Source organism: Bicyclus anynana, chromosome 2, assembly GCF_947172395.1.
Source record: "Bicyclus anynana chromosome 2, ilBicAnyn1.1, whole genome shotgun sequence".
Lineage (NCBI taxonomy): Eukaryota > Metazoa > Arthropoda > Insecta > Lepidoptera > Nymphalidae > Bicyclus > Bicyclus anynana.
In genome coordinates this window covers 2434318-2449475 of record NC_069084.1, presented here as the reverse complement: position 1 = coordinate 2449475, position 15158 = coordinate 2434318, and the positions used below count along the sequence as shown (strand labels likewise).

At 36.3% G+C, this 15158-nt stretch overlaps 1 protein-coding gene across 1 annotated transcript in view; it reads left to right on the top strand.

Moving 5' to 3' along the window:
* Positions 1 to 15158, top strand: part of LOC112043757 (pikachurin) — a 156295-nt gene that overhangs the window by 79790 nt on the left and 61347 nt on the right. Inside the window, exon 2 of the mRNA XM_052886383.1 lies at positions 808 to 944. Coding sequence (XP_052742343.1) covers positions 833 to 944 — 112 coding nt within the window. The 5' untranslated portion in view covers positions 808 to 832. The remainder of the gene's footprint in view (positions 1 to 807; positions 945 to 15158) is intronic.

Below are 15158 nucleotides of genomic sequence, written 5' to 3'. Positions count from 1 at the left end.
CTAGACATCCTGAGCCACCTGCATCCAGTGAATCCATGTGACTCGTTTGATGTCGTCAGTCCATCTGATAAGAAGTCTACACGAACACTCCGCATCTTGCGCTAGAGCTGCAGTGTGAGGTCGCCTTAAGAGCACTTTGGCACCTTGTTTCATTTATCTGTGGCTCGAGTGGCTCGAGATGGTGGCGTGGTGTTTGGAATTGAAAGTCTATGCAAGAGGCCTACGTCCAGCAGTGGACGTCCAGGGTTGCCAACCGTAGTATAATACTTATATAGTATTGTACTCTATCTCGGGTCAGCGTACTATATACCTACTGTTGAAGAAACATATAGTACGCAAAAATACTATATTTTCAACACTGATTTCTAACTATATTTTTTTGAATTTAAAACTAAATCTTTATGAACATTAATTTTCGACTGATGCAATAGCGTTTAGTCTAGCCTATCCGAACTTTTCTATCTTATTTAAATATCAGATGCATAGATCTATTACTATATAATGAGAATAAGATGTGAAAAAACTGACACTCTATTTCGGACAAAAAAATCTTGAAAAATGCAACTAGAGTAAATAAATACTGTTTCTCAAAAATAAATGTTAATTTATTTGCTTATTTCTTAAAATATTATATTTTATATTTTATGTACTACATTTTTTATAGCTAAATCTGAAAAATACTATATTTTTTCTGAAAATATGTTGGCAGCCCTAGACGTCCATCGGCTGTTAATGATGACGATGATGAAGGCAAATCACATCGAGATTGTGCTGGGAAGTGTTTGTAACCGTTGTATTCTGTTGCAGAGTGTTGGCGCGCGGAGCATGGGCGATGGCATGGCGTGAGATGACGCGCGTCGCGCTCGCGCTGGCGGCGCTGCTGGCGGCGGCGGCCGCGCGCGCGCCCACCAGCGACCCCGCGCTCTTTGAGGCGGCTTTTCAAGGTAACCTGGGGGTCATTGCTTAACTATAGCTTGGCAACTTCGTTCCGATGGTCCGCGCGGGCCGGGGGCGTGTAGCGATGAAATGAAAAATGAAAAAAACTTTATTCATCAACTAAGTCTTACAAAAAATACAAGGGCCCCAGGACTAGGTGGAAACCCCGTATTACTGTGTGCCCCGCTCATTCACCAGCGATGAATGAAAAACCCACGACTGATGCACTTCTCTTCCTTGCACACACGATTTCACACCCGCGCAGTCTTTCCCCCGTCGCCCGCATATCATGGGAGTGTCATCAACTTGCCAGACTATAGATCGAATCCGTTTGACAGCAAATTAATTTCATTAAAGTTGTCAAATTGACATTTTTCCTAGGGATTTGACGTTTATTTAACGTATATTACACGTAAATGGAGATGCCGAACGGATCCGATCAACCCACCCGAATATTTACCCACCTGGACCTGCAGCCATATGTCTCGTCGGTTTTCTTTCTGACGCCTGACGCTTCGAATGCAAAGGCAGCCTTATTATTGCTAAAAGCAATATCTAACAGGCAATCCCTGATGATAGGATTGCGGAGAATCACTTGATTACGTGACTTGTCGATAACGAATGTCATTCCCATAAATTCTTAATTGTCGAAGCGTTTTCGATTGTAGAAAGATAATCGACGTGCTACATGGCAGCCATTTGTCTTACATAATCGGAATTGCAAAATCACTCTAGTGTTCAATTTAGCTCAGCGTTACACAGTTAGAAGTGATACGTCGAGATACATAATCAGCCTGCTGCTCTAATAAAAAAATACTAATGTACTACTCCCACAGTAACATACGATAGGTAGGTACGTAACGTAACCTATCGTCATTACCTAACGTCATTAGAAAGATTTCATCTAGTCTACTAATATTATAAAGAAGAAAGATTTAATTGCAAGCTATACACTATTCCCAGCTACCTACTTATATTTAATCCCAGTATTCCCAAGGGAACGTGAACTACGCCAGTGAAAGCGCGTGGCATCTGCGAGTATTTAATAATTTCGTAGAATTTATTCTTTAACTTGAAGAAAATGACTAGTATTTTTAAATGCTAAGTTCAAGGTTAAGAAATATATAACCTGATAAAAATCTTAGGAATGAAAACACGGAAAATACCGCAACAGTTAATCACATTGTTCGTGTTTAATAAACAGTGCCTACTTAACTACACGTAATTAACTAAGAAATTAATTGATATTTAACTTTTTAAACATCATATATTCAATGTTAAAAAAAAATAATATATATTAAACTATGTAAAATAGAAACATATTCCTACATTAATATTTAAACGTAAAAATAAAAAGTAACACGTTTTATTTTTCATTTAAATTTCACCAAACAAAGAACAAAAAATGTTTTCACATTTTATTTGTAAAATTGTATTAAGCAACAAAGAGACACCGCTGTACTGTACCGTCCATAACAAATACTTATTAAATAAAAGTATGCTTCAGGCCGTTTACGATCTCATAAAAGAACCATTCGTAACATCCGTAGGCGGTCTTTCATAATAATAGCTTCCTATTTAGAATTATGTATTGATTTGGAACACAATTTTCTGTCACGTTCTTACGTAACTTACGCGGAAATTAGAAATGAAAATATTGCTGTCTTTAGTCCAGTGGCGTAAATAGGGCGGTGCCATCGGTGCTCAGGCACAGGGCGTATACTCTCAGGGGCGCAAGAATTGACAGAATTAAGCATCAGAATGGGCATCTCATTTGCAGTAGTGAACCTGCGTTTGAGTTTTAGTGAGTGAGACACAGTGGGTAGAATGATAGGCAAAGGGTCTACTTAAACAGGGCGCAGTTATAGATTTGAGAGTTATAGAAGCTCGCACAGGGCGCGGAAAAGGCTACGGCGCTGCTTTAGTCTCATCGCAACGAAACAGAAGTATATTTGTTGCGAGTAAATTCATTGATTCCTCAATCCACTGCACTGTCATCGGTGTGATCAAACTGCCTTTAAAATTCAACATGAATGAAAATGAAGAAAAAAAAAACATCGTAGAGGTGCCGCCTTCCAATCCGCATTTGAGCAGCATATATGTACCGAGTATAAGCTACAAATTCCCTGTCCTCAGCAGCCTGAATCCTGCTGGCCTATTCACTAACTTGGGTCTATTAGCCACCTAATATATTTAACATCAAATTAAAAATCAATAACAATAATCTTTTTCGTATTTATCAAAGGCCGTTGTTAACGAAAATCACAATGTCAAACAAACATGTTAGGAATTTGATCAGTTAGCAACTACTGTATGATAACCACGAAGGATTGTCAGTAGGCAGGTAGGAATCTCTATCTCATATATGTTTACTATTACTGACACACGTCAGAGTTAGTGAAGTATATGAGCTTACAGGTGGCCTATTCACTAATTTGGTCTTTATTATCAACGTATTAAAGTAAACATCAAATCAAATCAACTGAGAAATGTCATCTATTTACTGTATAATATCCACGAAGGGTTGTCAATAGGCACTGGATGACATTTGTTTCGTAGGATCTTAATCATAATACATATATAAATGCGAAAGGTCATTCATAAATAAAAAACTCGAAATCCGCTTGACGTACAAAGATGAAATTTGGCAGGGACGTAGATTATAGTTAGTAGAGGTTCACTAAGAAAGGATTTATGCGACAGGGCCGGATTAAGGAGGCCAAAGGGCGGACGTAGTCGCGGACGTCCGCTAGTTTCGTATATGTCAGCTAATATAATTACGTCAAAGTTAATGAATAAGCCTGCTTGTCCCACTGACCAGTGGTATTTATTCAGTTTCTGTCAGCGACCGATTTAGCGAATACACGTGCTAGGCAAACAATAATAATTACACACTTAATTTGTGATTATACATACGTACAATTATAATTATGTTTGTATTTGTCTATTGCTGATGATTTGTGGTCCACAGATAAAGGTACTGAACCGTGGTGAAATTATTATTAATGTCCCGTTTTAATTAAGACTAGGGGTTGGTAAAGGATAATTTATGTTCATATATAATGACCAATTCTTTGTTTTGAGTAACGGATGAAATAGGTTCTGTGAGAAAAACTCTGTACGACCATCTAGGTACTTAATTATGATGGGCCTCTAAATAAAGTAATGGATTTCACCTTTTGCTATCTGAAACTTATATTACAGTAATTAAAACCTAAAAAAATAACAAATCGCTCACTTAACCGACTCCAAATTCCATTTTTAGGGTTCCGTACTTCAAAAGGAAAAAACGGAACCCATTTACGATCACTTTGTTGACCGTCTGTCGTCTATAGAGGTATAAAATTTCAACATGACCGTGGAAGTCATGTTGAAATTTTATACCTTTACTCAGGTCTAAGATTCCATGGTGTTGTGAAAAAAATCAAACTTCTAAGATTATTCAGCTAAAAACACACATTTCAATACTCTCAAGAATCAAAACTCATAGGGCAGGAACTTCCAGTAGAACTTTGAAATTTGGTAAGTAAAATCGTTAGAGACCACAAGTCCTACAAGAAAAGTCTCAAAACTATACATTTGTAATTAAATCTTAAAACACAAGGGGTCTGAATTTCTCTAAACTACGCAATTCGATTCTTGAACTATTTATAATGATCCTACGTACAGAACTCCCGGTGGGCGTGTCCGACTCGCACTTGTTAAGTTTTTTCTTTTATTCTTTACAAGTTAGCCCTTGACTGCAATCTCACCTGATGGTAAGTGATGATGCAATCTAAGATAGAAGCGGGCTAACTTGTTAGGCGTAGAATGAAAATCCACACCTTCTACGCGACATCGTACCGGAACGCTAAATCGCTTGTCAATACGTTTTTGTCAGTAGGGTGGTAATTAGCCACGGCTGAAGCATCCCACCAGCCAGACCCTGGACCATTTAAGAAAACCTCAATCGGCTCAGCTGGGGATCGAACCCAAGACCTCCGTCTTGGAAAAATCCACCGCGCACACCACTGCGTCACGGAGGTCGTTTTTTTATTAATTAATTATATATAATGAGGATTAAAGTTTACCTAAATACCTTATTTAAAATAATAATTCAGTTCTGAATGCATTAGATAAGTGTTAGTTAGCAATGTGCATAATTTAGTTCGCAACTGTTTGTAATTCAAATCCGACTGAGAGCTTTAGCTGCCAGCCACCTCGAATTTGCTAATGAAAACATCAACGAGTTACATTTCAGTGTAAACGTACCTGCATATATTTATAGTCTAGGAGTCTGCGGTGGTCACTACTTTGATATTTTATAAAGCTGTAAGTTTATGTGCCCCACGTTATATTATTATATGACTATGAAGTTAAGACTGTAGGTTAGGATGCTTTAGGAGATCTTAGGTTCTTGGTAATCCTTCCAAAACACTGTTCGAATGACCAAGCAAAATTATTTTTTTCTTTATTAAAATTACACGCACACTACAATCCTAACTATAATATAGGTATATTGGAGTGTTTCGATTGGCGTAATTAGTACTAAAATCTTGTACATATGTTTTCTGGTCACAATGTCACAAAAATTAGAAATTCGGCTGAAAAATGAAAATGTACAGTTAATTTTGTATATGACGCGGGGGAGCAATATCTCAATAACAATGAACGATTGGTAAAAAGTGATATATACCTTAATTGTAAAGCGTATCAAGAGCAATTAGTCAAAATGTTTGTATCTCAACGGAAAACCGAGTCATTGTAAAAAAACTTAATTCAGCCCTTTTTTCAAGATGGCGGAAAATGCACATAGGCAATATTGGTCAAAAATTTGTAGTTAATCTTTTTTAGGCTCCCCCCACGTTATATTCAAAATTTAGCTTTCTCGGCTACAAAATAATGTATGTAGTTACTGGAGTATAGTAGCAACGTATTATTTTACGTTATTGTTTAAAACGAACACGTTATGCTTGTAATCTGTAGCTAATTACTGTAAGAAAGATGCATTTAATATAGCCGTATCTATCAACAAATAAAAATATATCCTCAATATGAACACGTCACATCAACAGCTAGAAATTTTAAAATACACCTTCAACAAAGTGATGGAAAGCTTAAGAGAACGCGGAAAGCAAACATCTTATTACAGTACATTTGAATACAGAAAATGTTGTTGCAATTTGTTTTGCTGACTCTACGAGAGGAGCGACCGAGGTCTTGACTTGCTATTTGAATAGGGATGATGACAGTTTTTTAAATTGTATATAAATTAAGAGTATACTAATAGTAAAGCAATTTTGTAAAAGGAACAGGGTATCTGCGATCATTACTTTCGGAGCTACAGGGATTTAAAGAGTCAGATTTGCGGCGCTGCCGCGGATCCCTGAAAAACGCCCCATACAAAATGGCTCGAAAAAATGACGTCATAGGCAATGTAGTGATCGTTAGATTTGTATGCGCGTTCAAACAAAATTACTAATATCTTTGTTATTTGTGCGTTTATCTTTATAGTTCATATATTAAAAAATGTCACATTTAATGTAAGGAAGCTAAAACTGTATGAATTTTCATCTAATTACGATAAAAAAATTTTAGTAGTTTTTGAAATTTTATAATCTCATTTATTTTGCAAATATCCAGACAATCTTTGCTTTTTATGTATAAATTAGTTAACATTGACCCTATTTACCCGAATGTATCATAAAAATCAATATATTCAAACCTAGTCATCATCCCCATTGTTGGGACAGCTTCGGCGGCGTATTTTAAAATGAGCTCACTGCGTCTTGAAAAGACAACAGAAAGATAAGTAAACAGAAATAGATTGCTACAGCATTTCTGTAAAATAGATAGAAGTATTGTTTTCTTACATTTAAGTTTTTCCTGCAATTCTAACGAGTTTGTTAACTTGTCTCATTAGCAATGTAGGTCTATTTATTTATAAGATGCCTACGCCAATAATAGTATAGGTCTCCTATTCTTGAAGACAGGAGTGCCTTTGCTAGTAGCAGTAAGTTGACAGACCTAATGACATTGTGTGTGTAACATAGAGAAGTAAGTTATTAACAAAGGGATACGTACGACATCGAATACCGTTCATCATATTTTTTTTTTTTTAAATTTATTTTATTAATAAGATATAACAATTATTTAACATATCGATACTCTCGCCAAACTGTACAGGCAGTTTGTTGGCGAGTTGACGCTCATTATTCTAGTTATTATTTAAAAGTAATTGCTAAATCTAATTTTAATAAGATAATTAAAACTGTAAGGTAAGGAATTGAAAATTCTTTCAGATTTTCACGCAAACGCGCCTGTCAAGCGTTTGTCTCTTTTACGTATATATAAGGCACTTTTACTATGCCTAAGGTCTGTACATACTTTCACAGTCAAACCGTCTTCCAAAATAAAAGTAGAAATATTATTTGTATTGAAGAAACACAAAATAGTCAATCAAAAACAAGTCCATCCAATAATAAATCCATTCAAATAATGACACGATAATGGTTGTTGCCCATTATTTTGGACAATGGTATTAAAGCTTATGAAATTCAGCTTTTACAAATTCAGTGGGAACCATGGATTTTCCCAGGATTTAAAGTTGCCGATATGTTATTCTGTTTTTATTCAAAATTTCAGCCAAATCCATTCAATAGTTTTTGTGTGAAAGAGTGACAAACATCCATCCATACATCCACACTTTCGCGTTTATTAAGCACAAGTACCTCCAAGTGTAGGATATTAGTGAGGAGTGGGATCTTGAATATAACCCTATGATCTCTCTGTGCCAATGAATTCAATACACAAATAATAGCTGGGACCCATATCGAGAAAGCAATAGTTCTGATATCCGTTTATCGGAACAACTGAAGGCAATTACTGTCAATGCCAACAATCTCGGCGCAGCTCCTAAAGCTCTCAGAAGTGCTTGAGACAAGGGCGAGCTTCACGGCCCATCGCACGACCATTGGCTTCGAATAACTCACAGACAGACGTTTCCACTAAATATTAAGTGTCTATTTGAAATTGTTGATTTACTGAATGCTACGGTACGATGCCCAATAATTGGGTAATATGTATATTTCATTGAAGCATCATTGGTTTTTTTTTCGAGAATATTTGCCTTATCTTTTACATTATCTATATTAGTGTTATAACCCAGTGGATATGACCTCTGCATCCGATTCCGGAGGGTGTCACCTCCAACGTTTCAGTTGTGTGCATTTTAAGAAATTAAATATCACGTGTCTCAAAGTGAAGAAAAAACATCGTGAGGGACCTGCATACCAGAGAATTTTCTTCATTCTCTGCGTGTGTGAAGTCTGCCAATCCGGCTTGGGCCAGTGTGGTGGACTATTGGCCTAACCCCTCTTATTCTGAGAGGAGACTCGAGCTCAGAAGTTAGCCGCATATGGGTTGATAATGGAGAGAAAAGATTTGATTGTTTTTTTTTTTCATTGAACTTTGCCTCTGAAACTACTGAACCGATTTGAAAAATTCTTTCATTGTTTGGAAGCTACACTATCCCCGAATGCTAAAGGCTATAACATGTTATCCCTTTATTTCTACGGTAACGAAAACTACGCGGGTGAAATAGTTTCTAATAAATATAATCTGATAGGTACGAGTATCTAACGTGGAATAGGGAACCAAGAAAGTACGAGTATTTCAAAAGCGAGTGGAATTCAATAAATTTTATCATCAAAATACCTTTGTTATTGCTCGGGAAGGGATCCGCTTATAAAGTATGTTATTCTCAATCAATGCGTATTATCAATAAATTTAAAGGTTCAGTTTGTTATTTCAAAATAACTATGTTTTCTCAAGTGCTTATAGATAAATTATTGGTTTAAATATAAGTTCCGAAATTCAAATTCAAAACTTACAATAAAAACAAATTAGGCGCTCATCTTACTTCTTTAATATTAAAAGGAGGTAAGTTTGTGAGGTTGTAGGGGGTAATCTCTGGATCTTTTTTGAAAATTCTTTTACCAATATAAAGGCTCGTATTCCCACGAGAACGGAAACTACGCAGGTGAAACCGTGGGTGTCTGCGTTAAAAAAGCGTTCAAACACAACAATGCATTACCAAGCATATGTTCACACGACAGCGTTTTTAAAACACGGCGCTGTTTTTCGAGTAGTGCTGCGTTTTCAGTTTTGGGCATTGGAAATAGACCTTCATTTAACTTCATACTATAATTGAACGTTTAACGTCCGTTAAAAAATGAGGGTTTAGAATGAGATATAAACTATCACAATAGATAAATTCCCTCGTGTAACGTAGCCTTAATAGAAATGGAGTATACACGGGAAATATGACTAAAACACAATGCACAAAACAAAAATACACTCACAAGAAAGCGCATAAAAATATTCCCGATCCATTTCCATTGAAACTGGGGATTTCTATTTCTATTTCTATTTCTATAGTATATTTCTGCAACTGGATCGTTCAGAATCCATTTTCGTGTTGAATTTTTATCGTATTCCGATATTTCCATGGCAGCGCGCAAACTACTCCCGCGACAATTATTTGTTGATGTCTCTCATAATAATCAAGACTAGCTTGAAAGCGTCTAGCTTTGAATTATCTTTATTATTATTATTATTCATCTGACGAGTTTTGTATACATTCCGTTTAATATTTGTCCTTATAGAAATGTTTGTTATTTTGTTTTTATATTTTATGTCGAGGTACGCGGCAGCGTTATTCTCCAAAATCAAGAGAAAGCCAGCCAGTATATTTTAACTCGAAAGATGCACATTTTTGAACTTTATATCTGAATCCAAGTACATCATACTTTATCACAGAGATTTAAGTTAGGTACTTCATATTGTATCCACGGCTCTATCATAAGTTTCTTGCAAATTCAAATGAACTTTTCGTTTAATTTTATAATATTTTTTTAATAACATTTTCAAAATATAAGTTTTTTCAAACTCCGTATTTCCTTAATTTAGAAGATATCTGACAAATGGACAGCTAGATTAATGATTATAATCTCATCATAGAATAATCTCATTGATTTTTACAAATTAGCTCCAATTTCTTGTTTTACACGAAAATCGAATGAATTAGAAGAAACAACACTATCTAAATCTTACAAAGTTCCTACAAAGATTTTCTGAATCAGGTGCATCCGAAAGATATGTTGACAATTGACATTATCATGTAAGGTCAATTTATCTTTAAATTTAAACAATTGGTATTGAAACAAAGTACTAACCCAAAAAAATTAAAGATGATGAGATGACCAGTCGAAAGTGCTATCTCAACTTATCGCTTATTTAAAATTTTATATTTTACTCGTTTATATTTTTATTCGGCTCCGTTTATCGCGGAAGAATTCTTTTGATGTTGAGTAATGCAGTCGTTTGAACCGGCGCCGCTCCACTGTATAATCCTGCAGGTATTCTTAGATGTTCCAAAGCCGATTAGAGCGAGAATCTTTTACTGCATTTCCCGACAATATCAAAAATGGAATCAAAGATAATCTTACCGGCTTAGACATTGACAACTTAGGCTGAGTTCCCACTACGCCGGACCGGCAGATTTGCCGGAAACCGGATCGTACTAGAAAATCGTGTAGTCAAATACTCACCTCTGTATAATTTGAACCTCTGTGGGTCTGGTAAAAATTCTGTATTTGGTTTTATGTGCTTGGATCCGGGATAGTGTAAATAATTATTATTAGCAACTATAGCTATTACTGTACTCACTGTTGAGCACGAGTCTAGTTTTTTTTCTTTACAAGTTAGCTCTTGATTACAATTTCACCTGATGTTAAGTGACAATGCAATCTTAAGATACAACTTGATAGGAGAAGGATGAAAGTCCACACCCCTTTCGGTTTCTACACGACATCGTACCGGAGCGCTAAATCGCTTGGCGGTACGTCTTTGTCGGTCGGTGAGTCTCCTCTCAGAATGAAAGGGGTTAGGCCAATTAGTCCACCACGCTGCGCTGGCCCAATGCGGATTGGCAGACTTCACACAGTAGAGAATTAAGAAAGTTCTCAGGTATGCAAGTTTCCTCACTGTTCGTGAATAACTTCTTATAAATTGTACAACCTCTAGCCGTTCCGGCAGTTTTGCTGGTCCGGCAAATTACCTGGGTTTGTGGGAACCCGGTCTTACAGGGCTCATTTTAAAGTTGTAATTAAACTCGCGTTCTTTGAAATTAAATTTGTTGAAATTAATTTCAAAGAACGACATTTTTCCAAAGAAGTGGTTCTATTTATGGTGGGAAAGCTGTTGATGCTAGTTATGGATTTACTCGAGTGTCTCAAAGGCTTTGACTTATTAAATTTTCTAATGGTAACCCGAAACAATTAAACATATCTATACTAATATTATAAAGCTAAAGAGTTTGTTTGTTTGTTTGATTGAACGCGCTAATGTCAGGAACTACTGGTCCAATTTGAAAAATTCTTTCAGTGTTAGATAGCCCATTTATCGAGGAAGGATATAGGCTATATATTATCCCCGTATTCCTACGGGAACGAAAACCATGCGAGTGAAACACACACACACACTAGATAGAGGTACTCAACAACATGCAAAGACTCCACCTTCATCTGCTGCAAAGCCGCGCTCCAAGCTGATCTTTAGCGCAAAAAAATCCAAATCCAGCTCATAGGTCACTATTCTACTACACTAGTCGAAACTATTCATTACTTACATTCTAGTTAGAATATATATAAGCAAATATAGGGTTAATACCCCATTATGTGCTTACCTAACCTTGCTTATTTGAAGAATAAAGAATATCTGAAAACTGAAAAAATATTTATGAATTTTCACCTATAGAACACTTCATACTTCATCAAAGAGTTTTAATTAAAACAAGAGTAGAGTTAAAAACTGAACGCAACAAACTTCCAAATATAATTAGCTCTGAACTTCGAAAAAGGCATTTCAAAAAACACGAAACTGTACTACAACTACTTACCCCAAAGTTTACCCTGTCTGAGGTATTGACTCGGACTTGTAATTAAATTTAACACGGGAGAGCTTTCTTTGAAATTTAGCTACAAAGATTTTATATAGAGTCCTCTCAAAGCACCTTAACTTTAAGTTGATAATGTAGGGAATTGTACGATGCCCTCTTGATTTTTATAAAATACGGCTAAAGCCACGGAATTAAAAAACGTTTGCTTTAGAGTTTTTTATGTTCTGCGGCTAAAACTTACGTGATACAAAATTTTTCACGATAATTTAATATGAATAATACTCACGATAATTTAAATTCTAAAATACTTCTTATTCATTTATTCAACTGCCTAGTTGGTTCGTTGGTTAGTCTGGCTTCAATGCCTGACCCAGGCTCGAATCTAGGACCTCGTGGAACTACCACGAGGTTCACGAATTTTTGTTGGCAATTCGACTCCATGGCCAGGGGTCTTCGCGGCAAAAGGTACAAATATGTAGTAACTCTCAGTCAGAGAGATACTTGTGCCACGTTTCAGCTTTTTCCGATTCGGCTCCCAGTCTTGATTCTGTCTCCCTGTGCTAATGAGTCAACGCATGTAGCGTCCCATATTAGGGCACGCCCCATTTCTCAGGGAACCAGCGTCAATCCACCAGGTATCTTGCCACTATCCAGACTCGATTAGCGCAGGAATAATTATAGTGGCAAGAGCCCTTTTCCCCACGGATATTTGTGCTCTAATTACAATGGTGTACTCAGTTAGAGTCCTAGAACAACATAATAACGTGCCAAGATTTTTCGATAGCATAGCATGGAGCCCAAAGCGTTAGCTTTTAGCGATGTCTATTCTCTGATGGAGCCAATACCCAGATTCCTTATTAATATTCCTTACTTTCTTTACCTGCTGGCGGCTCGAAACCGTTTTGTTTGGAAGTCCATGCAAGAGGCAGTGGACGTCTATCGGCTGATAATAATGATTATGATGATGCCTTACCCAGAATAAGTTAGCTCAACTTCCTTGTATTCTTTCTCAATAAAAATTGGAGTTAAGAAGTCAGAAGTGTTACACCCCTTATAGAATACCGGGGCTCGGCGTGAATCCGTCCCCTTTATCATTGACGTGTTAAAGCTATTTTACACCTATTCAGAAAATGGTCTTAAGTTCACGTTGCAACCGATCTCTATAATTAATAACCAAAGCACATCCACAGTTTGCTGTTCGGTGAACAAAGGTATTGACGGCAAAGGATTTTATGGTTGAACGGCACAAAGTGATTCCCCGCGGTGCGCCTCTTGTAAACTTTCTGTAGACACGAGCATTTTTATGAACCGACGATTGACAAAGGCTTGCTTAGTACTTGCAGCTGTCTTTGCAGCTTTTGTTTTTACACATTTTTTTATATATAATGAAGTCCGTATTATCGTACTATAGCGGGCGACGGGGGGAAAGACTGCGCGGTGTGAAATCGTGCGTGTGGGTAAGTGAGGTGCATCAGTCGTGGGATTTTTTTAAGTTGCCAATATAATAGCAATGTTAGTTTTGCAACAACATTATATTATTCTTCTTTTTAGGGTTCTGTATGTATTGAAGTTTTATAACCTGTACAATGGAATGCTTATATAGGTACATTATAATCTACGTTTGTCTGTAAAGATCATTTTTCTCCGAAATTAATGTTAAAAAAGAAAAAATCTCTGCGATTCCTTGGAGCTATGACAAATCAAACATTGACGAGATTGTTTTATTCAAAGAAAATTTAGAAGTGTTTCCACAAGATTTGTGAAAAACTGAATGACAAAGTCACGGGCATCAGCTAGTTATTCCATCATTTCAATCAATATACATATACATATAGTGGTATACGCATTTATTATATATATTCTCACTGTTATCATTGCCCCATTCCATAAGCGAGCAATAGAAAAATGTTCCACACATTAAACTGGGAGTGGAGCAGAAAATAAATTATTATTACCCTCAGATTTTCTCCTTTCAATCCACACGAATGTGTGCCAACATTTCTGTATAAGCCATCCCGGAGACGGCCGCCTATTGCCGCTCTCTGTAATAATACTGATATTATTACAGAAGGAATCATGAATATATTCGTTTTCATGAAATATGAGAAGAATGTCTCGTTTTCGTTTGAATATAAAGAAAGAATTTACATGAAACTCTTTATGTGAACGCGTCAAGGTTGTCTGTCTATGCAAGATGGGTTAGACATCGCCTTGAGGTTATCTTCTTATCTCCCTGTAATGTACACGACATATTTTAGCCCATCAGTTTATTAATTTGTTCACTTTCGTCTTCGAAACAGATTGAATGCGATTTTCACAGATTTCTGGGTAATTTATAAAAATTACAAATACTTTGTTTTTATAGAAACATACTGTCTGTTTTAATAATTGCTACGACAATTATAGTCCAATGGGCGGGAATCGATCCCACGATCTCTCGGTGACAAGCTAATCAATCCATAAACCGTAAAGCTGTACTCGGACATCGCGGACGTCTGCCCAGCCCCTGCATTCTGTAAAGTTAAAGCGATGTGACATCGCTCATTTCCATGACAACTTCGTTGTAAGTGACATTTTATTTTTAGCATCCCATAGAAATAAAGTTCAAATTCTATTAAAACTTGTTATAGGTGAAATTACATCGACGAGTATAAAATACCAGAATCATACCCCAGCCCCCGCATTCTGTAAAGCGTCATCGCTGTGACATCGTCGGTTTCCATGGCAACTTAATTGTTAGTGACATTTTATTTTTGGCATCCCATAGAAATAGTGTTCAGAATAAAACTTAGTATAGGCGAATCTTTCATGGACGAGGATATAAGTAGGGGAATCGTAACCCTGTTCCGTTGTAAATATATATTAATATCTATATGCCGAGATATACTAAAGCCAAACTCGATATGCCATGTTTATCAACAAAAAAATTAAAAATGAGGGTAGGTATACTTAAATCGCTAGTCATTTCACATCTAATAATAATTTTACTTGTTCCTAAATTAATTATATACTTAAAACAATTAGTTATAGTTAACATCTTTTGAATAACATTGTATACAAAAACAATATAGGCGTGCATTTTTTTTACGTTAATTTCTAATTTGTATTTTGATAAACATTGCTCTTTGAATTTGGCTTTAGTATAATTAGCCCATAGGAATAGAGACGTGCTATACAAATAGTTGTAGACAATAAACACAATATCTGTTACCTACTTAGTATTGACGTGCAGTAGGTGAGGATCAAAGCGGCGGCATGTCAAACACTCAGCTAACATCGTATC